Genomic DNA, 24,191 nt, shown 5'->3' with positions numbered 1-24,191 from the left:
TTTTCATTTCAGCTTCGCCTTCCCACGTTGTTGTTGTAGTCTAAAAATCAACGACTCTTAGCGGAACACGTGGATTCATCTAGAGCGTCCACGTGTCCCTTCCATACATATAAGAGTACGAGGCAAAAAGGAGATATCTGAAGTACAAATCCTAATTCGGCGAAGTACCAAGCCATCTTTTTGGTCTGGCATGTACTTAGGGTCAGAGCCCCAAGAGGACACCTGCATATGATTGTATGATCTGTACCTTCCAATCATTGCCTGCCACATGTCATGTTTCCATTGCTTAACCAATCAGGTGCTCCTATATTAGGGTGACCTCAAGGTACAACGATTACTCCAAACACTATAAATAGTCCTTGAAATCAGAAGTACGTTATCCGAGCAATGTACTATTACTTTGTCACAATTTTCTCTCTCTAAACTTTCCTTATTACTCCTGATACCTGACTTAAGCTTCGAAGTGGGAGCCACCTCCCAAACCTCCAGGGTGGGTCCCTTTTTGCAGGTTCAGGAATGAAGCTCAGGTTCAGGATCTTTTGACCAGGATATTGTTGCACAAGTCTCCATTTGAAGAACCTGTTGTGGAATAGCAGTATATTTTACTAGTAAAACACTACGTAACATTTGGCGCCGTCTGTGGGGAGACGCAACAATGACTGACTATGACTCATCTAATATAGCATGAAACAAAAGTTTTTAGGTTCCATTAGAGGATACGGTGGATGATGAAAGGCCACCACGAGGAAGGGATAGTCCTCCGACTATTATCAATCTTCCTTGACGAAGTCGAGAGCCTATTATTCAAGAGAACCTTGAGCATCGTGTGACTGCTGCCCATCTAGAGAACGTCTTAAACGATTTTCAGACTAAGATGGTTGCGGTCGTTCAGGAACAAATCAAGAGCAATATGTTGTTTTTTCAAGTAAACTCGGATCTAGCTGCTGTAAATCCTCTTAAGGGGTATTTTCAGGAGGGTCGTCTAGGTCCAAGTCGGCCTGCTCGTCAGGAACTATCTCAGAGGCTCGCCAAAGGAAATCGGTTAGAAGTTAGTGAGGAGCGAAGGAAGATGGACCCGAAGCTGGTAGTCCGAACTCAAGATAACGTTCATCCAAGCACGCATAGGATGGAAACAGATGCTCGAGAGTATCTGGAGGCAAAGAAGGTCGTAGCTTTGCAGCCTCTAAGACTGAGGGAAGTAGTTTGGGACCCTATGTTGTTCCGCAAAGGTAGGAGAAGATAGTGTTACAACCTATGGTGTACAGGCGACAAGGGGACAGTATTAAAGGAATATCGTAGGGAGCACATACCCACTGTGGGACAGCCGGGAGCTCTCCAAATTAAATGGCCGACTCCATTTTCGGCCAGTATCATGGAGGCAGCCCTTTCCCAAAGCTTAAGCTTCCTACAATAGATCCTTTCGATGGAACCACTCATGCGGAAGATCACTTGTTTGTATATAAGCACCAAATGTATGTCCAAGCAGTGGATGATGCCATGTGGTGTAAGAATTTTCCAGCCACCCTAAAAGGTGTGGTTCAAAAATGGTTTAACAATCTTCACCCTAACACAGTGAATAATTTGACAGATGTTAGCTATCTTTTCACTAGTCCCTTGGTGGCAAATCGAAAAAAACAAAAAACCAGCATGCACATGGGTAAGATCATCCAAGAATCGAAAGAAGCCTTGAGAAGTTTTGTTAAGAGATTCAATTTGGAGGCGTTGCATATTCATGATCTCAATGTTGGAATGGCCTTTGACGCCTTCATCATGCGCTTGAGGCCAGGAAGCTTTAAATTTGATGTGATGAAGAAAAAGATCACTACTTTAGCTGAGGCTCTTAGAGAGGTTGAAGCATTCATTTATGCTACTTAAGTCTGTGCAGAAGCAAAACATATGGAGACCTAAAAGGTTGAGGAACAAATTCATCCAAAGAGAAACAACCCTAAAAAGGCCGAGACATGGGCTTCTGACTTCTACAACAACTTCGTCCCGACGAAGCAAACGAAGATAATCTGAAATTTCGGCAGAGCCCGTAGCATTTAGCAAGGATCAATACTCCATTCTTATAGAGATTAAGGATCACTATGAGTTCAAGGCTCGAATAGAGATGAAAACTCCGTATAGAAACAGGGATAAGTGCAAGTATTGCCACTTGCACAAAGATTGCGGCCACGAAACGAATTCATACTTGCCTCTAAGGGGAAAAATGAATTCATACTTGCCTCAAGGGGGAAGGAAATTTCAAAAGAAATATGACCCTCAAAATAGAAAGATGGAAAGCGAAAGCAAATATGAGGATGTGGTTCTCGTAATTTCAGGAGGATTTGCTGCTGGGGGACCGACCAATAGAGGGCCTAAGAACTATCTTAGGGAGCTCGGCCAGGTTTTGCTAACCAATCAGGCAGAGACTGGCCCGTTTTCTAAAGTGGTAGTCAGCAAGTTGGATCGGGGGAAATTAAGAGCTCATGATGATCTTTTGGTGGTGGAGATGAAGATAGGGAATCTGAGAGTCAGAAGATTTCTGATTAATACCGAAAGTTCAACGGACATCATAAGTGTCGATTGTTGTCGAGGTTAAGGTTGGATGAAATTAACTTAGTCCTAGTCCATCACCCAATTATTCGGTTTAGGGGAGGAGTGATCCACCCAATGGGAACAATTACATTAATAGTTCGAGTTGGAGAAAAGGAGGCATCTCGAACTTCTGTTTGTTAAGTTCTTGGTCGTCAGAGATTTGACTGCCTACAACATCCTTCTCGGACGGCCAACGTTGAACTATCTCAAGGCCATAATAGTCACCCATCTCATGCTGATGAAGTTTGAATGTGATGGTGGCAAAATTAGATACTTATATGGAGATCAACAGGCAGCCAGAGAATAGTATCTCAAAACTCTGAGACCCTCATCATGGAAAGGGAAGAAGTCATATTAGGTAAAGATAACTGATGAATGCAAAATGACCGAGTATGTAAAAGGCCAAGTGGACGCTCTGAGATCGGTGGTTGAAAGACCTCAGACGCAAGTTGCTTCGCCAAGTAAATCGTCCAGCCTCTTGCCGAGCAAGAAAAGGAAATACAATCCCATCAAATTTAAAACACCATAGTCCTAAGAGGTAATGGCTATCATGGGCGCTGTGCTTGAGCATCCAGAGCCTGTAGAAGTACATGAGGACGTCTGTTTGCACAATGAACGTCCAAAAAGGACTCTGAAGATTAGGTCTACTCTTGCTCCAAGTACGAAGGACGAGCTAGTAGGGCTATTGAAGGAGTTCAAAGATGTCTTTGCGTACAAAGTTGAAGAAATGCCGAGAATTGCTCATGAAGACTTAAAACAGCAGATAGATTAAGTCAAATGGGAGTCACAACTGACACTCAGTGTAAATTTTGCAGTGCACAAACAGAGAGTCACCAACATCTGTTTTTTCAGTGTTCATATGTAAAGAGAATTCTGAATTATGTTTTTGAATGGCTGGGATTTAAATGCAGTCAAGATCAATTGGTTAGAGTGCTGATGCTGCTGAATAGAAGAAGGGGGAAGTCCAGAGTACAGAAGTAGATCCAAGTAGCAGTGTTCATAGCTAGTGTCTACCATGTATGGTGGGCAAGGAATGAGGTTCTTTGGAATATGGTGGTTTGGAGACCAGAGAAGATATATAGGATGATTAGAGAATGTATAGTCATGCGAATTTCTAGTATAATGCCTAGGAAGATATCTAGTAAAGATATTGCTTGGTGGGAAAATGTAAAGCATAAAATTGTACAGTGTGTATAGCTTATAGCTAAAATAGTGTAGCTTTTCTTGTGTGGAGGAGTCCAACCTAGTTGGTTTGCTCCCCTTGGTTAGCTTTTGGTTGTAATGGTGTTTTTGGTGATAATACTACTCTTACTTTATAAAAAAAAATTAATTAAGTAACTGTTAACAAATAACAACCATAACTCCGTAAGTAATTAAGTTAACAAGTACTTGCTAGTTACTAAATAGTAACTTGTTAACAACCATATGGTAACTTAACATTTATTCAATCGGATGGTGTTGTTGTCTGTATATCTGTGAATCGGATGATTCAATTCATTTAAGTTAATTACTTTTACGTGTAATGTATTTTGAAACTAAAAATTTTACTTTAATGATTTGAAGTTAATCGTCTTTAAGTTAAAGTCATTATGAAACTCAAACATCTAATTGGATGGAAAGACGTTTTTATAGAATGAGATTAATGTATCAATGTAAGTCGATAAGCTTATTCAAGAAAACAATACTCCGTTTAAGTTAATCGTCGTTAAACTATATATTCATTTTGAAACACAAACATCTACTTGAATCGAAACAAGTTGCTATGAAATAGTAGCAATAATATTGATAATGATAATGATAATAATAACAATAAATATTATAATAGTAATGATATTAATTATCAATTGTCATTGCTAAATTTATTATTATAGAATATAAAAATCGAAATCTCCATCAAATTTTGATAATGAACATAAAAAATAAAATTGATAGATTTGAGTATAAAACCTCATCTCATCTATAGATCAAATTAATAGATATGTGAAATCCAACAAAAAAACACTATCCTAACCATTGACCAAATCAAATCTATGGCTAAAACCTCACTAACACACCCACACACGGATCACCATTCTCAGCCATAGGATACAAACTCAAATCAACGATCTATTCCAATCCCCTTTCTCCATGTATAAACCTTACTCATTTATCTAAACCCTAAACTAACTCCTCTTCTATCTTTCTGCCCATGAGAGAGAGAGGGAGGCTCGAAGGGGAGGAAGTTAGCAGCGCTGAAGGATAAGGGGGTGGGGCGGTTGTTCAACGGCGGTAGGTGGTGCTGCTGTGTTCATCAGTGGTGGTCGAAAAGTGGAGAGCAGTGGTTGCCGGTGGCTGGAGAAAACAGAGAAAATAAAGATTGAATTTTTGCTTCCAATTCTCCTAATTGATTTTATTTTCTGAGTTTTGATTGTTGATTTGTGATGAAATTTCGAATTCGAACTCAAACTCTCTTATTTATAGTTGAATGGCTAACTTAAGAGATGTATTTTCAAATTTAAAAATTCTCCAAACCATTAGCATCCATGGATTTCAAGAAAACAAGAAGCTTTACCTATTGTTTCTCTAAATTTAGTGGGTTAAGTGTGATTGAAAGAGTAAAATTTTAATGGGTTTCTAGAAGATTAAGTACACTGAGTTGTAAATTTATGGGTTGTTGTCATCTTACTGTTACAATTTATAGATATTTAGTCAATATTTCATCTTTTCTTGATATATACTAAGTTTTTACCTTTATTTTTCATGCCATTTGAGTTAATTCTTGCCTGTGTTTTGGCATGTACTTGAAATGTTTACTTTCTTGGATAATTTTTCATCATTGTTGACATGATTTTAGAGTGAAAACAAGCATGCCCAGATGATTTTTATGGCGCATCTCTTCTGCTCATTGGTTTTTTTAAAAAACTTGTAAAGTATGATTAAATTGATGTTATAGCCATTTAGATGATGTCGGGCACTTATAGCTGTGAAATTTTTGGTGTTTCAGTGGATTTTTCTCAGATTCTTATATTATTGCTCAAGTTGGTATTAATCAGTTTTGAGTGATAAGTCTAAGTGTAAAATTTTTGGGCTAGATGATTTTATTTTATTTTTTGGAAATAAGCTCAGTAGTTAAGATTGGGGATCTTGGTAAAAAAAAAAAAAATTGACTATTTGTGTTAGGATAAGGTGTTTGTTCTAAAGTATTGTTGTTAGGACTTGGAATAGGTGGTTGTTGTTGAGCAACATCCATCCTTGCTTTCACACGTATGGAGGAGGAGGAAGATGAAGTTATTTTCTTCTTTTTTTTTTTATGTTTTGGAGATGTTGATGTTGGGCTAATTCAGCTTATGGGTTTGGGCTCATGAACTTGGACAAAGGGGCCATCATAATTTGTTATTATATGCAAATTACTTACAATGTTGACTACAAAATTTTAGTAGTTTAATTTATAAACTTCATTATCAATAAATTATTTAATAAAATATTTAATACCTTTTTCACATAACTTAGAGATTCATATATAATAAAAATTAACTTAGTGATTTTGGTTGACTTGTAAAAATAATTGACTTGTGAATTTGAGTACAATTTAATCTAATTAATAATAAATTAGGAGTCCACTCATGGTAAACCCGGGTGTACCATGCTCATGGTACACCCAGGGGAATTTCCATAATTAATTGCAAGTTAAGAGGCACGCTGGTAATTTCGGGACAATAAATGACAAAAAGCAAAAAGCAAAAATTTGAATCCTGTTCTTCTTTCTCGCTCTTTCTTCAATTCGAAACCTTATAAACAGAAAAAAAAAAAATGGAGAAACCAACGCAACCTTGCGGATCATTAATGGCAGATTCAACTCAAACACAACAATGGAGATCTGAAATTCGCTCATTTCTCTCAATTCTTTCTCGCCGGAAAATTCTTATTTTCAATTCTTCTCTCTCCTCCTCCAAACCTACCAAACACAACAATGGAGATCTGAAATTCGCGGGAAAAAAAATTCCAGATCTGAAATTCGCGAGATGAACGATGAGATGATGATGACGCGGACTCGAGATGATGATGACGCAGACTCGAGATGATGATGATCATGCGATTGAAGAGACCCACGACCCATCCACGACGATTATGAAGACCCACGACCCAGATCTGATTATGTTTTTACTCGTTTGTTTTGTTGTTGTTGTTTTGCTCATTTCCCCTCAGTTATTCGTATTGCATAAACCAGATGTTTTAGGTTGTTTTACATGATCAGGACATGAACAAAATTATGGGTGCTGATTGTGAATTATCATTGTAGGAATGAGCAAATGTATTATGTAATAATTTTGAATTCTAATGTTCAAATGAGTCAAGCTTCTATGCTCATTTAGAATGATTGAAGATTATGTGCTCATTTACATAATTTTTGTTGGATGATTATTGGTGCTTAGTCAACTCTTATGTACTTGCTCTAGTCTTTTTTTTTCTATTCATTTCATCTCTTTCTTCATTTTCTTTTTTGCTCACCTGTGAGTAGAAATACTTGCTCATCTGCTCACTTTACTCATTTTCTCATTTAATCATTTGCTTATTTTACTCATTTGTTCATTTGCTCATTTGCTCAATTGTCCATTTTGCTCATTTGGCGAAAATAGCCTTGGATGTACCTAGAGGTGGCGAGTGGTGCGTTCTGGATGGGCTGGGCCGCGGGCTTAGGTGGGCTGGGCTGAGGGTACGGAGTCCATGACCGGACTGCGAATTAGACGGGCTGGGCGGGCTGTGTTGGTGGTCCAAGGAGGTCGGCCCACCTCCGTCTGGACCGGTTTCCGATGGTTAATGGGGCTGTCTGGGCTGGGCTAACGGGTTTCACGGTTAGTGGCGGGCTGGAGCGGTTTTAAGTGGGCTGGACGGGTTGACTGGGCTTGGTGGCTGGTTCTGGTTCTGGTTCATGGTGCTGGAAATCAACACAGTGAGAAACAGGGGGCCAAAACCGCCAAATGGGTTAGGAGAGAGAAACCCACACAAGCACCACCGAGTCACCGACCAGGCGACCACCCACACCAAGAAGAAAAAAATGAAATTGCATTGAGTATTGACTATTGAGTAAGAGCAAAATAAATAAATTAAAAGAAATTTAACAGTGGGTATTGAGTTCTAGAATTCGAAATCCCAATTTCAGATCTAGACTTGTATAACTCCATCAATCAACATATAAACAATTAAACATACATCTCTATCAATTAACAAGGAAAAAAAAGAAGAGATGAAGATTGAGTAAGAGCAAATTAAATAAATTAAAATAACTTTTACAATTTACAGTGGTTCATGGTGCTGGAAAATGGAAATCAACATAGTGAGAAACTGAGAATTGAGAAACGCTGAAACGGTATAACTTTTACAGAAGAAAATAATGAAATTACAGTTGTAGGAATCGAAATCCCAATTTCAGATCTAGACTTGTATAACTCCATCAATCAACATATAAACAATTAAACATACATCTCTATCAATTAAGAAAAAAAAAGAGATGAAGAATCGCCTATGATTCTCCATCACAATTCACGAATCACGAGCTACGATTTATGTATTTTTGATAATTTTCCATGGAATTACCTCTGTGTTGGTATAGCCATGAAAATTCAAGTTGATTGATTGACGAGCCGTCGGAGATATAGCCATGGAAATTGAGATGGTGAAGTTGATTGATGTTGTTGGAGTAGTATTGCAAGTGTTGATAAAAGAATCAAGTTTGAACCCTCTTCCTAACCTTCCTTGCGCCATTTTTTTAGCTTCTTGAAGCTTACTTCCTTGCGCCATTTTTTTAGCTTCTTCAAGCTTACTACAACTATGCAGTGAAGCTAATCTGCTAATGTAGACTATTGTAGAGGAGAGAGAGAAAGAAAAGAAATGGTGGATTTTGTCCTGGTTATAAATATTTGAGTGAATCAATTGTAAAGTTTATTTTCTTTGTACGAAACATTTGAGGACTATACTTTTAGGAGGAGTGAGAGTTGACTTGTTCAAAGAGAAGATAAAGTGAAATTTGGAATGACAACTTTTTACTCCTAAATTGGAAACTTTAATTTTAGCCAATTTTATTATATACCTAGAATTGGGCCAATTTCAAATTCGAAAACTATAAATAAACAACCATAATACTAAATATTTAATACATGGTAAGTCATATAAATATACAACGGCACATGATATTCATAATCATTAGCATTTATTTTATCATAACTAGTTAAATTTATTTATTACTACATCTTACTCTTACAATGTATAATTTCATGCTAAATTAGATTTAAAACAATTGTAAATATTCAAAGTTCATAATTGGCCATATAATTTACACTTTCATAATATTTAAATAGAAATAAAAAAGTTCATATGTCATAACATTGATTTTTATTTTAAATTTCATGGCTTGCTCTTAATTTATATAAAACTAAGTTGCCTACGTATCCTTAAATTGATAAGAAATCAAAGCCAACGTAGTTCTTATTATTAAATGTATATTGATTTGTTTGTTTTGGGGGGGGGGGGTGGACTTGAACTTACTTTTAAAAACTTTAATTTAATATCAAAATTAAATTAAAGAGATTAAAAATAAGCCGCCTACGTATCCCGAAGGAATCAAAGCCACACGTAGTTCTCATGCGTACCTGGTTTCACGGATCACGGAATGCTTGATTTGTTTGTGGGGGAGGGGGGGCTTGAACTTACTTTCGAAAACTTTAACTTAATTTCACAATTAAATTAAAGAGATTAAAAATAAGCTGCCTACGTATCCCAAAGGAATCAAAGCCACACGTAGTTCTCATACGCACCTGGTTTCACAAATCAAGGAATGTCGCCGCCTTCACCGTCAATATCAATGGGCTGAGAAGTACTTGTTCCACCATTCGATCCAGATTCCGATGTCATTTGCATCCAAGGGTCATCCTCATCATCGTCCTCTATCTTCATACCTTGTGTTCTCTTCTCCGCTTGATCCCAATCCTTTTACACACACATATCTCAATGCTTTCCGGGGATAGTCGTGATCTTTTTTCATCGAGAACTCGTCTACATGCACTAAAGCTGATTCGGAAGCAATTGTTGAAGCAGGGACCGCAAGAATGTCCCTTGCAATCCTTGCCAATATAGGAAAATCACCGGGACCAGAATGCTGTTTCCACCACTTAAGAATATCAAAGTCATTATCAATGTCATATTGTAAAGCATAATATCCATTAAACCCTTTGTAAGTAGATGGTAACGAGGATGACGAACCAGCCATTCGTGGCTTTTTAAGAATTTTTGAAATTAATACTCCATACCTACCTTTGCCTTGTTCGAATCTGCAACATATGTTCCTTCGGGATTGTAAAGCATCACTAATTATCATAGAGAGCTTCTAAAGCATGTTTACAACGTATAATATATGACTCAATATCATAATGAATACCTAAGCAATCATAATAGAACTCAAGCACATCCTTCAAACCTTCAACTTTGACTCCCGGTCAAGAATAGCAGCTAAGCCATAAATGACAGGGAATCACTAAAATACTTGTACATTTCACCTTCATGGAATCAAGAAACTACAAATTGACATACATCTATGCTACTATTGATTGCATTAACAATCTTAACGCACTCCAAAATAACAAGATGCAAGTTAGGCTGGTAAACATAAGAAAACATATTTGTAGCGTCAGCAAAAGCTTTCAACACATCACGGATCAAAATGGCATTAGTCCAATGTTCACTAGTAATTAAGGCTTCAGGATCCTGTTGTGACTCATTATAAATAATGGTCAACATGTGTCACGATAATCTATAGCTTGATTTAGTAACTTATAGGTTGAAATCCAACAGGTTGGTGTGTCAATACACCATCGTCTCTTCTTTAGGCCTATTTCCTTACATAAGGCCATATAACGTCTTTGAACATGTCGTGCAACTCTAATCCACTTGGTTACAGTTCTAATGGGTGTTAACAAAGGTTCTAGTTGAGTCATATACCTTCTTGGACAGACAAATTCAGAATATGATCACAACAACGAACATGTAATAGTGCACCGTCTATAAGCAAGGGAAGCTCAGTATCAACTTTCAAGTAGTCGATACACTTTGTGTTAGCAGTAGCATTATCAAGAGATATAGAAAAAACTTTGCGGTTCAAATTAAAAGTTTTCAAAGAAGTCATAATACGAGTTTTCAAATTGAAACCACTATGGGACCATCATAGCTTCAAAACAAATTATCCGTTTTTGCAAATACCAATCTCATCAACCCAATGAACGGTGACACAAATAAATGGCTCATGACAAAAAGAAGTCCACGTATCACAAGTCAAGCTAACCCAACACTCAATTGTACGAAACATTTCAATCAAATGCCCTCTATACTTATAGTAAAGTTGTTGGGTATGAGTTTAAGGGTGTTTCGTGGAATACGTCTATAGGGGCTGCATAAATGTTCTATTCACTCCTCAAAGTTTGACGACTCACCATGATTAAAAGGCAATTCATCAAGGATAACATATTTGCTAAAACCATCAATCATAGCACTCTATTATAAAGAAAGGCTTACCTCCACCGGGTTCCTTACCGAAATACCCATGCAATTGTCCTTGGACACTGTCACTTGCACCACCAACATGAACATTATCGGCTGTCATACCATGCTTTTCTTTCAAATGACGTCCAAAGTACGGTTCCACCACCTTGTTTCCATTTGAACTTAGGAACTGGTTGTTTACCCATATTCTTACACACTAGGCAACAAGCATGATATGAATTGTTCAAATTTTGCCCATCAGGTTGTCCGACAACTAGTATTCGTTCATAATATGGCCATCCCCATGAAGTTTCACCTCTACCTTTAGTTTAAGTTTGTAGACTTCCTTCTCCATCTATTTCAAAAATGAAAATACAATATTAATTTTACTAGTATATATTTCAATTCAAAACAAATTTATAATAGTATATTTAAAGAGGTAACTAATTAGATTAAGGAAATGCCAAACATAGACTAAGTTGGACAAATATTAAGATAAAATATAGTATACTAAAACCCCTTAATCACATTATATAAGTAAATTGGGCCACAACATGAATTCATGAACTCCTCATAACCCATAAAGTCCAAACAAAGTAACAAACCAAATAAAACCCCTAAAAATCTCTTTCCAGTTTCTCATCCGTCATCCTAGAAAAACCCTAAAATCCCTTAATCCCCTATTGCAAAATCGGTACAGTAGTCACCTCCATCAGATTCGCCGTTCGCGGATGAGTAGATGACGGTTCTATCTATGTCTTTCCAGTCACCATACTCACCACCCTTCTTCATTGAATCTCCTCCAGTCCTCCATTAGATTCGCCCAATTCATATTTCATCTGCATGCTAGGTTTTTTTCTCTATCCTCAATTTCTCTCAATTTTCGTTCGTCGATTTTTAAATTATTTTCAAATCCACAAATTCGAATGTTGAAACGCCAAAATTTCCAGATCTAATAGCCAAATTCGATAATAACGGTGGAACTCCTCAAAATAAAGGTTTCGGATTTTCGGAATTCCTATTAATTCGAGGAATATTCAGCAATTCGAAGCCTAAAACTTTCTGTAATTGTAAGTCATCTAACTTTTAACAATCTAATAGCTTTTTAAATGTGTAATATATGTGGCTTGGGTTTTTTTTGCCTTATGTATGATTAATGTAAATTTTGTTCCAATTTCGTGGCTTAGGATTTAGGATTGGATGAACTGATGAAGTCATGAACTGGTTGTTGGGGCCCTAAATCTGCGTTTTTTTCCCTTAATCATGGCGAGTAATCTGAATTTTGCTATTATGCCTATTAATCACAGTTAGCGAAATAATCAGATTTGTGTTAATATATATTTGCTTCCTCTAGTATATAGTTCCATCTTAATACTTGTGTTAGTAGTATTTAAATAGTATAGATTAAAACATATTGATTGATTTGTTATAGTATAGACTAACATGTGGCTAACAATATTAAGATTAAATACTATTAATGTTCATTCTCAGAATACAGTTGACATTATGTGTATATAGTTACATCTTAATAGTATACAAATAATATATAGTATATAGTATATAAACAGTATATATAAATAGTATGTAAATACTAAATAGTATATAAATAGTATATAATTCCATCTTATTAAGAGTGTATATAGTATTTAACACAAATATTAATAGTATAGATGTTAATATAGTATAGATGTTCCTCTAGATTATCATGTTGTCAATCTTAAATTTATGAAATTAAGAGTGTATAAATAGTATGTTAATAGTATAGCAGTTAAGCTTTATTTTTATTAAGTTGTCAATCTTAAATTTCCCAATTTCTGAATTTTTCTTATCAAGGTGTTAATCTGTGAATTTCATTTTTTCCTTGCTCCTTTTCATGCTTTCTTAATTGTTATACTAATGTCAATTGTCAATGTTAGGATTATTATTCATGTTCATTCTATTAATATTAATTCTTAGGGATAAGCATTACTCAATTGCTAATGTCGAAAACTCGAAAGTATGCTAATTGATATTAATGTCGAAAGTAATACTAATTAAAATGACAATGATTCTATTGAAAATGAACTATGTGGCTTTTATATTTAGAATCAAACTTACTAATGTCCAAAGTGTGCTGATTTATGCAAATGTCAAAATTACGTGTGGTTATTATATATTTCGAAAGTAATACTAATGTATTATATATTTTCATTAAGTGGATAGATATAAACTTAATACTAATTAAGTACATGTTAATGACGTACCTTCTCCGTTAGACGACTGAACTTCGTTTTGAGATGGTCGACGTGGTGGAGGTGGTGACATGGTGGAACTAGATGATTGGTGGGATGTTCCTAACGGTGGGGAAACTTGAACTTCATTCGAGTGTTGTCCATACTCATAAACATTTTGGGTGTTAATCTCAAATTGGTCCATTTTTTGGTTTTTGTAGGATTTTTTGGAATTTTAATTTGTAGAACTAGAAAAAATAAAAATTAACTTCCAATATTGCAAGAGACAAGAGAAACGGGAGATCAAGAAAAATTGAGAATAGGAGGATTGAAAGTATTAGAAGATAGGAGATGAGAGATGTGTGGTGAAATGGTTAGAATTAAGGTGCTATTTATAGGAAAAAATGGGTGGGAAAATAATTGAAATTTACACATACTTTCAAAATTGTAGCTCCATCTCCATGAGAAATCAATCCCTTACTGTATGAAGAAAAAATATCACTACTACAGTGAATAGCCTGCAAAAGTTGATAACTTTGAAATAGGAAGGCATGGAAGCTAGAAGATATTGTCGGTATAGTATTGTTAGCTGTTGTTGTATGATAATTGTTGAGTACGCAATTTATTTGCTATTTGATTTGACCATTCACTATAAGTCTATCATGGAGGTTTCAGGGATAAGGTGAAAGAATCAAAGAAAGAAGAGCATGCAAGGATGCCTTATCCTGCACAAAAAAAGAGCTACTGCCTACAGCAGTACAGCCTACTTGCCATGCCAAGTTGCATTTGCTTTTGACAATTGCACCACATCAGGAGAGGAGTAAAGAAGTTGTTGCCAACTGCCATGTTTTCTTAATAAATGGGCCATGAATCTAATATGAATAAGTGTAATAAGATTAATTTTGTTGTTTCTGTTTGCATGTCCAACTTATTATGTTTTGTTCAAGTAACTGTAATGGGCCAGTTAAATTACAATTATTGGGCCAGAAAAATTACAAGTCAGATTTATTCAATGCATAAATGTAGGGTGAAAAATTACAACTATTGGGCCAAGAAAATATCACGGGCTGGGCTGGGCTGGTTACGGTCTGGGTTGGTTTGGGCCACGGTTTAGTTAGCGGTCTGGGCTGGGCTGGTTAAATGACTGGGCTGGTTTGTGGGCTGGGTTGGGTGGGCTGGTAGGTGGGCTGGGCTAGTTACTTGGACTGGGCTGGACGGTTTCTTCACCGAGCTATTATGGGCTGGGCCAAAATTTACCAACCCAAGGACCATCCACTATTTTCACGGACCTCATGGGCTTGGTCCGGGCTGGTCACAGGCTTAGCCCGCAAGGCCCACGATACAGGCTGGGCTGGGCGAGCTGGGAAGGCCCACAGTGTTGGCCACCTCTAGATGTACCATAAGCATGGTACACCTAAGTTTACTATAAAGATCCTCATAAATTAGTTTGGTTACAAATCAATTTTCGTTGAATTAAATTCAATATTTAATTAAAATTTGTCAAGGTTAACTTAATTTTTGTTCATTTAGTTTTAGTAAAAATAATTTACACTAATTGAATTTTCATAATTTTATGGTGTTTACTCGTCCAAATTGGTTGGTTTGAAAATTTGAAACAAATAAGACAGATCTTATTTTATTTAGGTAACATGAATTAAGAGAGTAATGTACACAAATAATTCAAGAATAAATGAAAATAAAAATATAATACACAAATAATTCAATAATAAATGAAAATAAAAACATAAACCAATACAAGATATTGAAAGTGCAAAGTGCAACCCTCATAGTCAAATTGAATGTAATTTAATTATTAAATGTAAGCAATTTTATAAATAAACATATTTAAATGATTTCATACATATAAAAAATAATTGAATTTTAGTAATATCTTGTTGAGTACAGCCGAATTCGAATTTGAAAACAAGTGTGTCTAATCAGGTAAGGATATAATCTTGCCAAGTGCTGATTAGGTATGGGCAATTCCAAGTCAGGTTTCACTCAGGTCTGGGTAATCCCAAGTCTGGGTAATCCCAAGTCTGAATAATCCCAAATCTAGGTAATCCCAAGTCCAAGTAATCTCAAGTCTGGTTTCGGTCAGGTCTGGAGACTGACCCTTACAGATCGATCCAGGTTCAAGTCAAGTTAGAATCAGGTTGACCCAACAGTCAAATATGTTTCTAACACCACTATGCTTGACCCATATAAAAAACATCATCACGTCCCAAACACAAGAGCATAGAGCGACTTGACAATATAAAATTAACTCAAGTTACACAACCGTGAGAATCCACCAAAAAAAACTGTATGGCAATATTGATGCAAGTCTTACTAACATCAGCACTCTATTCTACAGAACAAAATCAAAAGATCCACAGGGACCATCTAGGAAACAGAGAAATGAGCCCGGTAAAGGGCAGCTTTCGATCTACTAGTTCTTGCACAGCACAGAAAAATTCAATAGTAAACCTAGTACCTCCTCCCAAGCCCACCAGCTCCACGGCCGAAAGCTGGGGCAGGTGCCATAACCTCTGGTTCAGCTTTGACAATTCCAGGAAGTTCAGACATCCCAAGAGCAGCAAGCATGTCAATGGTCTCTGGGTCAACGGGGATTGAGTCAACCTTGATAGCAGACTCAGCAGGCACAAAGTCCATACGCCTCTCACGCTCTTCCTCTTGCAATTTCAGAGAAATTCCACGGACAGGACCCTTTTGAATTCTCTTCATCAGATGAGTGGAAAACCCAGCAATCTTGTTGCGCAAACGCTTTGAGGGAATGATGGCAACTTCCTCCAATACCTTCTTGTTGGTGTGGAAATCCAACGTCATTCGAGAGTAATACCTCTCAATGACTTGACGAGAAGACTTCTTAACGGTCTTTGTTCGGACACGACCCATTTTGAGAAGCTTAAAAACAACTTACCTGCAACAGAAAGGCACATAATTATACAGAGCTTATCTGTAACAAACTTAAAAGAGGCTATGAATCTCAGTCAGACAGAGAGCATGACTTCAATGTTAGGGACATGACTAACTCAACTAGCTCAGTTGGAAATAGAAATGCCTTAGACCATTACAAGCATTGAAGCTAACGTCATTTTATAACCACTGCACTAATAACCAGCAAGGCTTTTAGCAAAAATTAAAATATCACTGGCAATTACAATCACTCTACTCCATTCATTAGCTAATGTTGTGTTTGATTGCTACTCATTCCTAAATAAGCTGGATTTCCCATTTTCCTTTGTTGGCCAAGGAGAAATAATTCACGAACTATTATGTATGTTTTTTTTGTTCATACCATTTTGCAGTTATATATAATCAATGACAAATATTGTACATGGAAAATCAAACACTACCGTCATATTTTAGCTACTTCTTCCGTTTTTTTTACTTGCAACACTTTCCTAAAAGGGAAATAATTAGTTACTTACAACACTTTCTACTTTTGCTTTTCTTTTCTCTCTATCTCTCTCCAATCATATGGGGTCCTCTCTTTTTTTCCTCTCTACCTCTCTCCTACCTAAATTTTGCATGGGAGTATGAAGGAAAAAGTTTTGCAAGTAAAAAAAAAACGGAGGAAGCATATCAAATGGTATCTGATTTCAATATTCAACATTTGTTATCTAATATACAACTTTGATAATTAGATATCCAATTAAAAAGCTGTCATGAATTAAGCATCTCCTATGTAAAGGTATAAAATAAAATTAAACGTTCCAATGTCCAAAAAATCCAAATAATTTTCACAAGCGTCACAAGATTTTCCTTTGCTAAGAAAGGAATGCCACACTTTTTTCACTAACCCTCACTTCCCTTTCTCCTCTCCTCTATCCTATACCCGCCCTTCCACTTCCGTTGTGGTAGAAGAAAGACATTATAGCTAGACCTCCATCGACAATAAATGTTTATTTTAAATCTAATTAAGCTGCATAGAAATATTAGTTCATAGTGAAACGAGTAAACTCATAAGATTGCATTCAAGCTCAAAGCACTTCCACCATAATCTTATCTATAATAACTACAACCAATAAACATTAAAGCCAAAGCAAACTACGGGTAACCATTTGAACCTTCAACCTTTATCACATAATAAGATCTGGAAGGAACAGAAACTACTTAAGAACAAAACCCATATCTCCTATTACAAATTACAAATTAAAAACATAATCATCCTAGCTCTTGTACATTTAGGCAGACGAAAGTGCAAGAATAAAACCCAAATCCGAAAAATTAAAATTGGGTAATTAATTCATTTTCTGCGCAAAAGATACCCAGTAAAATCCAAACCTCAAAAATTATGATTTCCACATTTTGATGAGCAATTGATTCATTTTGTAAGAAACCAAAGTAAAGCCCATAACTTAAAAATTTGAAATTTCTATATTTTCACGAGCAATACTCATATTCGGCAAAACAAAAAACTCCAGTAAAACCACAATCTGTTAAATATCAATTCTAAAATTTAAAAAAAAGATAGTTTAAACCATATTAAGTTTACCATAATCAGCAATGAAGAGTAAAATAGAGGTAAATGAAGAGAGAGAAAGTACCTGAAGAAGGAGAAGGTAGAGAGCGACGAGGGAGGTTTGAGCGGCTGCTGCTTCAGCGAATAGAAAAGCCTCTCGAAGGAGAAAATGAAAGTGGGAGAACTTATTAGGGTTTTTTCAACAACGGCACCAACTACTGAATTAGGTTAGAGTTTTATCTTGGTGTTCAATGGATCACTGTTTGGACCATGTTTTCGCAATTAAGAGTGGGCTTCTATGGCTTACTTTGTATACAATGTGGACAACTGGATTGTTTGACTGAGCTTTTTGGGCTGTTCTTTGAATGAAGTACTTTTATGTTTTTAAAGCCCAATTAAAGAGCTCAAGGATTTTTTTAAAATGAAATGTTGCAAAAGTGAAATTTTATTAAATTCAAAATTAGATGACTTGTATAATAGATATCAATCATTAATGGAAACATCTTATCAAACATTCTATTGTCAATTAAACATTTTATTCACAAATTTCAATCACATGTGTTTGCCTTTAGTTTCAGGTTCGTTATGTCATTTTTTATTTATCTTTAAGATTTCGATATACACTTGGTTTATTTGGTATATTTGAAACATATACAACAATCAATCCATACGCACATGTTGCTTAGCTAGATTTCTTGTGTTTTAAAATTTTGTGATGTTGAATCAAGTAAAGTATTTTGGCTATGTTCAATTTCTAGGTTTGCTTTTGAGTTTGGTTGCTGCTTTATGGAGTTTCGTGGTTGTTTTGGTGGCTTTGTTGTTGTTTGGTGGAGTTATTAGACCCTTTACTAGTCCTTTTTCCCTTGTGCAAGGATCCTTTTGTGTATGACTCGTTCGAACTCACATATTTTTATGATTTCATCACATGTGTTTACCCTTAAGTTCATGTTGGCAGTGCTACTTCTAGTTTGTCTCAAGTTTGAAACAAATAAGACAATTGATCGTGGATGCACATATTGTTTAGTTGGTTTCCTTGTGTTGTAAATATTGTGATGTTAAATTTAGTCAATTGCTGAATAATGATGCTTCTTATAAGAAGTAGAGTTTTTTTTAAATGTTGTTATAAGACCTGAGAGTTTGTTTCTATTAATAATTTATACCTTGGTATGTTTAAACTTTGAATGTTTTCTATTTAGTTTCTAATTTTACTTGTATCTTTTTATATGATTGCATTGTTGATCTTACTCAACTATTAAGATTGAAGATAAATCCACAGAAAAAATGTAATTTAGCTTTATTTTTATTATCTCTTGATCCTTTTCTTTATTTTTGGTTTGGTTATATTGTAATGTCATTAAAGAAGAATATAAGGGAATTGAAATTTTAAAATAATTTTTCAATTTTAATAAGTTGTTTTTTAGTGAATTGCTTATTGAAATGATTAATACAATTTTTATAATAAAATAAGATTGTTTAATGTATATCCCTTTGAAATGAATAATAATTAAATCCACAAGTTATTAGGCCCGGGCTATGCCCCCTGTAAGAAAAAAAAAGTTCATTTACTAACATTGTACTTTAAAATGATCACAATAAATACAACTTGGTCTAGTGGTTTAAACTTTACTATATGAACTTGAATTAATTTAAGTCACGGGATCAAAACCTATACTATGCAATTTCTAATTTTTTTTTTATTGTACATTGATTACATGAACTAAAACTCCCTAAGAAAAGCGTCATGTGGCACAATTCCTTGTTTACGAACGCATTTTAATAAATTTATTATATAGATTTGGGAAGGTAATTGGTTGTGGAAAAACAGACAATGAAGATTAGATTTATTATTATTGTTTTTTTTGGCTAAATAAGTAAGTAGATTCATTCATTCATTCAGCATACATCATAAGCCACCTTAAAGCCAAACATACCAACTAGCTTGGACTCTTTGGCATAAGTGGGAGCAAACCAGTTCAAATTGCAATGTATCACATACCACCATTACATCTTCTAACCAATTACATACTAACAAAACACCTATAATCAGACATGGAAATGTTTTGCGGCATTACAAAATTAATTCTAAGCTTAATTTCATATTTTATACTAACGACACTACTAGCAACATTAGAAAGATAATGGTTTTAAAAGCGCCCAATTTTGCATCTCCAAATATCATAAACAACTGTTGCTACACCTATCAGGAAGACATGCTTCTGGAATTGAACATCCTCTTATCCATGTGCAAATCTATTATAGTTCCATGCTCCTAGTTTGTATGCTTAACCAGATTATCTCCCTCAAGCATCCAGAGCTAAATTTGCATGAGAAGAACAGGTGTGTGTGACTTTCAAATCCTAATCCACATATCAGACACAAGTTTGTAGCACTAATTCTTATCTGCATCAGTTTCTCAGTTGTCTACTGCTTGTTTTGAATTGTAAGCCATATGATAAACCTATGCTTAGGAGTACTTAGTCTATTCCACACTATCTTGGCCCAAGGTACTCTCTCATGTTCCCTTATAATCTTCTCATGTACACCTTTGATAGAGTACTAAGCCATATTACTCAGTTCCTCCTTGATGTAATATAGTTTCAACTTTTCCTTCACTGCACACACTTCGCTCCAATACCAGCTTATATCAGCCCTTGGTGTGTAGCTCCAACAATCAGCCCCCTTCATGGATATTGAATGCACCCGTTTAATCCATACATTATCTTGCTTGGATCAAATGGCCCACACACATATTTGCCCATACAAGCAAAAATTCATGTGATTACATCCCCAAACCCAAGCCCTCCTGCCTTTTTATTATAACAGACTTGATCTCATGCTACATATCCAAGCTTGGAGGAGAAATGCTGACCACTCCATAAGAATAATCTAGATCTTCTTGACACTTCCTTCAGCACTTTCTTAGGGAGAATATACACTTGAGCCCGGTATCTGCGCAAGCTTTATAAGTACAGAATTGATAAGTTATGCTCGAGCCATGTAAGAAAGAGTCATTGTACTCCACACCCTGATTCTTATAGTCATTTTATCAATTAGCATCTCACATTCTGCTGTCGTTATCTTCTTAGAGCATATAAGAACCCCAAGATACTTAAATGGAAATGAACTCTGCATAAACCTAGAAGCTTCTAATATTCTCTTCACCTCATCTTTTTTCATTCCATAAGTATACATAGCAGACTTGTGTTATTAGCTTTTAGTTCAGAAGTATTGGGAAAAAGCTTGAAAGCACCTTGCAACTAATATGAAGATGCATATTCACCTTTGCAACAAAGGATCAAATCATTTTCCAAAACACACATGTGTGTCAATTTGAGTTCTTTGCATCCTGGGTGAAATTGGAATTGGCTTAAGTCACTCATTTTGTGCAGTTTCTAGAAAGACATTCCATGCATATGACAAAGGGGAGACACAAGAACTCCTTGTATTAACCCTCTTTTAGCATGAAAAAACCCTTTCATAGCACCATTAATGACAAGAGATAAAGTTGGTGTGGTGACACATTCCATCACTAATTCTCTAAATTTGACAGGAAAACCCAATTGCTCCAACATCTCTCCTATAAATTCCCAATTCATTGTGTCATATGCCTTCTAAAGGTCAATCTTCAATAGATAGCTATGAGACATAATGATACAGGAGTAGTGGATGCAAGTTTACTAGCTCTTGTAAACAAGAATGTGTCAATAGACCTTGGCTCAATTGATGTACATGGAGGACTTTTCATGGGGATGACTACAAAGGTAGTAGCATGCTTGCTAACCAACCTAGGTGGCGTGTGACATGGCACAGATCATGGCACAGTCATGAGAGTTCTAGTTCTGTTAGGACTCATATCTTTATTGTTTTCTAGTTATACTTGTCTTAGGAATCATGGTTTTGCCTACGTTCGTAAAACGATGGATTTTACATGATTCAAGGAGTCTAGGGAGTTTAGGACTTAGGGACTTGTCCTAAGCCTATTAGGGTTTGTTTATGTTTATTAATTAGGAGTAGTTGTTTGTTTCCTACTAGGTTTAGCTTAATTAAATAGTATAAATAAGGAGTATGTAGTTAGAAGTTAATTACAGATTTTAATAAGAATTTATTGAGTTTAGTTTAAACATTGAGTGTTTATACAAATCCTCTTGAGTGTTGGTGGCTTTGCCTTTATGCATTCAAAACCCTTAGTTTTATTCCTTGTGGTGGCCTTACCTTTATCATTGAATAAACTAAGATCTATCCTGGTTACTTGGTTCGAATATTGATTGAGATACTTAGCTTCCGCACTTTGTTATTTGATCTTAGAAGATCAAATACATCATATGGTATCAATAGCTTTGGTGACATCCATTGGAGGGATCCGAAATTTTTTTCCTCTAAGGGGGAGTATTAGATCTTCAAGAAAGTCTTAAAGATCCAATCTTTTTTTCAAGATTCTTGATTTTTCATAAAGTTTCATCAAAGTACAACATTATTAGTCTTGATTGGTGAAAGAAAATCATCCAAGATCCACTAAAACATCCAAGAACACAAATCTACACCCACATTGTTGCGATTTCTTGGAGACGAAGTTAGGGTCTTCCAAGCCAAACTCTGATTGGATACACCATGGACAATGACCAAGGAGGAAGAGAGGGTGGAGAAGGGAGAGTCCCTAGAGGGCTCAGCCTTGAGCAAGCCTACAACTTGCGTAGGGATAGGCAACTTGATGACCTAACCACACGCATGGATGAACTAATGCGCATGATGCAACAAGGTATGCAGGGAAATAGGCGCAACAACTCTCCTAGTCCTGTTAGGAGTGTACATACTAGCAACCATGAAGCTAGTTCTGATGAGGAGGTTCACCATCCAAGGCATAGACAACCACCAAGAGATGATGATCGAGGGCTAAGGCTTGATCTTCCGGATTTTGATGGTGCCATGAAGCCCGAAAAGTTTCTTGAATGGCTGCAAAGAATGGAAAGAGTCTTTGATTATAAAGACTATGATGATGCTAAGAGGTTTAAGATAGCTATCCTAAAGCTTATAGGTTATGCTAGCCTATGGTACGAGAATTTAAAGAACAAGAGGCGCAAAGATGGTAAACCTAGCCTATGTTCATGGGAGAAGTTGAAGACTAGGATGAAGAAGCGTTTCCTTCCTTCTGATTTCACACAAGATATGTTTAGAAAGCTTCAAGTTTTGCAACAACACTCTCTAAGTGTGGAGGAATATGTGGTGGAGTTTGAGAAGATAAACATGCTATGTGATGTGGATGAGAAAGCCGAACATAAAATTGCTCGTTTCATTGCTGGTTTGGATAAGAAGCTAGCCAAGAAGGTTGACTTGCAACCCTATTGGAGTTTTAAAGAGGTGGTACAAGTGCTATGAGGCTAAGAAGTATGTTAAGGCCAAGAAAGCCTCCACCTTTAAGCCTTTTGTGAAGCAAGGAGAGAAAACCTATGGTGGCGCCAAGAAAGAAGAAGGTAGTACATCTACTTCTTCCACTAAGTTTGACAAGTTTAAGGGGGATAAGGGGAAGACTTCTACACCCTTAGCCACAGAGGAGAGGCACATATGCTTCAAGTGTAAAGGTTATGGACATATATTAAAGGATTGCCCTAATAATCGAGTCATGACATTAAGGGACATACAAGAGATTGATGATGAATATGCTAAGGGCAATTTTGAAGAAGAGGAGCATGAGGGGGAAAAAGAACATGATGACGAGGCTTCATATGAAGTAGACTCAAAAGAGGAGCCAGTTCATGAGGGACAACAACTCATAGTGAGGCGTATGCTCCACACACAACCAACCCTTTTGGACCACACTCAAAGGGATAAAATCTTTTTCACTCGTTGCTTGGTAAAATAAAGGGTATGTGATTTAATTATTGACAATGGTAGTTGTGCTAATGTAGTGTCTACCACTCTTATTGATAAACTACAATAGACTACTTCACACCATCCACGCCCCTATAAGCTCAATTGGCTCAGTGATGATAATGGCATCAAGGTGACAAAACAAGCCTTGATTTTGTTCGAAATTGGCAAGTTCAAAGATGAGGTTCTATGTGATGTATGCAACATGGATGCTTGTCACATCCTTTTGGGACGGCCATGGCAATATGATAGGCATGTGAAGTATGATGGCCGTACCAATGTATGCATTGCTACTGTGGGAGGTAAGAGGACTGCCTTGAAGCCTTTGACTTCCACTCACTACAAAAAAAATTGGCTATAGAGGCACATCATTTGGCCGACTTGCCTCTAAAACACCCTTTTATCATCACATAAACATGGTTGCCTCTAATTATATGGTTTTTAGTGTCAAGTATATTATGGTGCCTCTAAAGATACATTTCAGCATCAGATGAATGTTGGTTGCCTCTAAAACCATGTTTTTAGCATCACATGAATATTGGTTGTCTCTAAATTCATATTTT

General features: G+C 36.1%; 2 protein-coding genes across 2 annotated transcripts; one reads left to right on the top strand and one right to left on the bottom strand.

Annotated features, from left to right (window-relative positions):
- Nucleotides 1-15,517: 15,517 nt before the first annotated feature.
- Nucleotides 15,518-18,005, bottom strand: LOC104907785 (40S ribosomal protein S17). Its single transcript, XM_010696776.2, has 2 exons — nt 17,849-18,005; nt 15,518-16,218 (listed from the first exon to the last, which is right to left on the bottom strand). Exon 2 carries the CDS (start codon nt 16,191-16,193, stop codon nt 15,765-15,767), a length of 429 nt encoding a protein of 142 aa, XP_010695078.1. The 5' UTR covers nt 16,194-16,218; nt 17,849-18,005; the 3' UTR covers nt 15,518-15,764.
- A 4,366-nt stretch (nt 18,006-22,371) lies between these two features.
- On the top strand, nt 22,372-23,989 carry LOC104907794 (uncharacterized). Its single transcript, XM_010696785.1, has 3 exons — nt 22,372-23,085; nt 23,129-23,611; nt 23,699-23,989. Exons 1-3 carry the CDS (start codon nt 22,372-22,374, stop codon nt 23,987-23,989), a joined length of 1,488 nt encoding a protein of 495 aa, XP_010695087.1.
- Nucleotides 23,990-24,191: the final 202 nt, after the last annotated feature.

The sequence above is a fragment of the Beta vulgaris genome, chromosome 4, assembly GCF_026745355.1.
Source record: "Beta vulgaris subsp. vulgaris cultivar EL10 chromosome 4, EL10.2, whole genome shotgun sequence".
In the NCBI taxonomy this organism is placed as follows: domain Eukaryota; kingdom Viridiplantae; phylum Streptophyta; class Magnoliopsida; order Caryophyllales; family Amaranthaceae; genus Beta; species Beta vulgaris.
Note: the sequence above shows the minus strand (reverse complement) of the source record. Positions and strands in the feature narration are given on the sequence as shown.

Coding starts and splice junctions, on each gene's coding strand:
- LOC104907794 (XM_010696785.1), top strand. CDS start 22,372: ATGGACAATGACCAAGGAGGAAGAGAGGGTGGAGAAGGGAGAGTCCCT. Junction 23,086..23,128: donor ATAAGAAGCTAGCCAAGAAG/GTTGACTTGCAA, acceptor AGGTGGTACAAG/TGCTATGAGGCTAAGAAGTA. Junction 23,612..23,698: donor TCTTTTTCACTCGTTGCTTG/GTAAAATAAAGG, acceptor AAACTACAATAG/ACTACTTCACACCATCCACG.
- LOC104907785 (XM_010696776.2), bottom strand. CDS start 16,193: ATGGGTCGTGTCCGAACAAAGACCGTTAAGAAGTCTTCTCGTCAAGTC.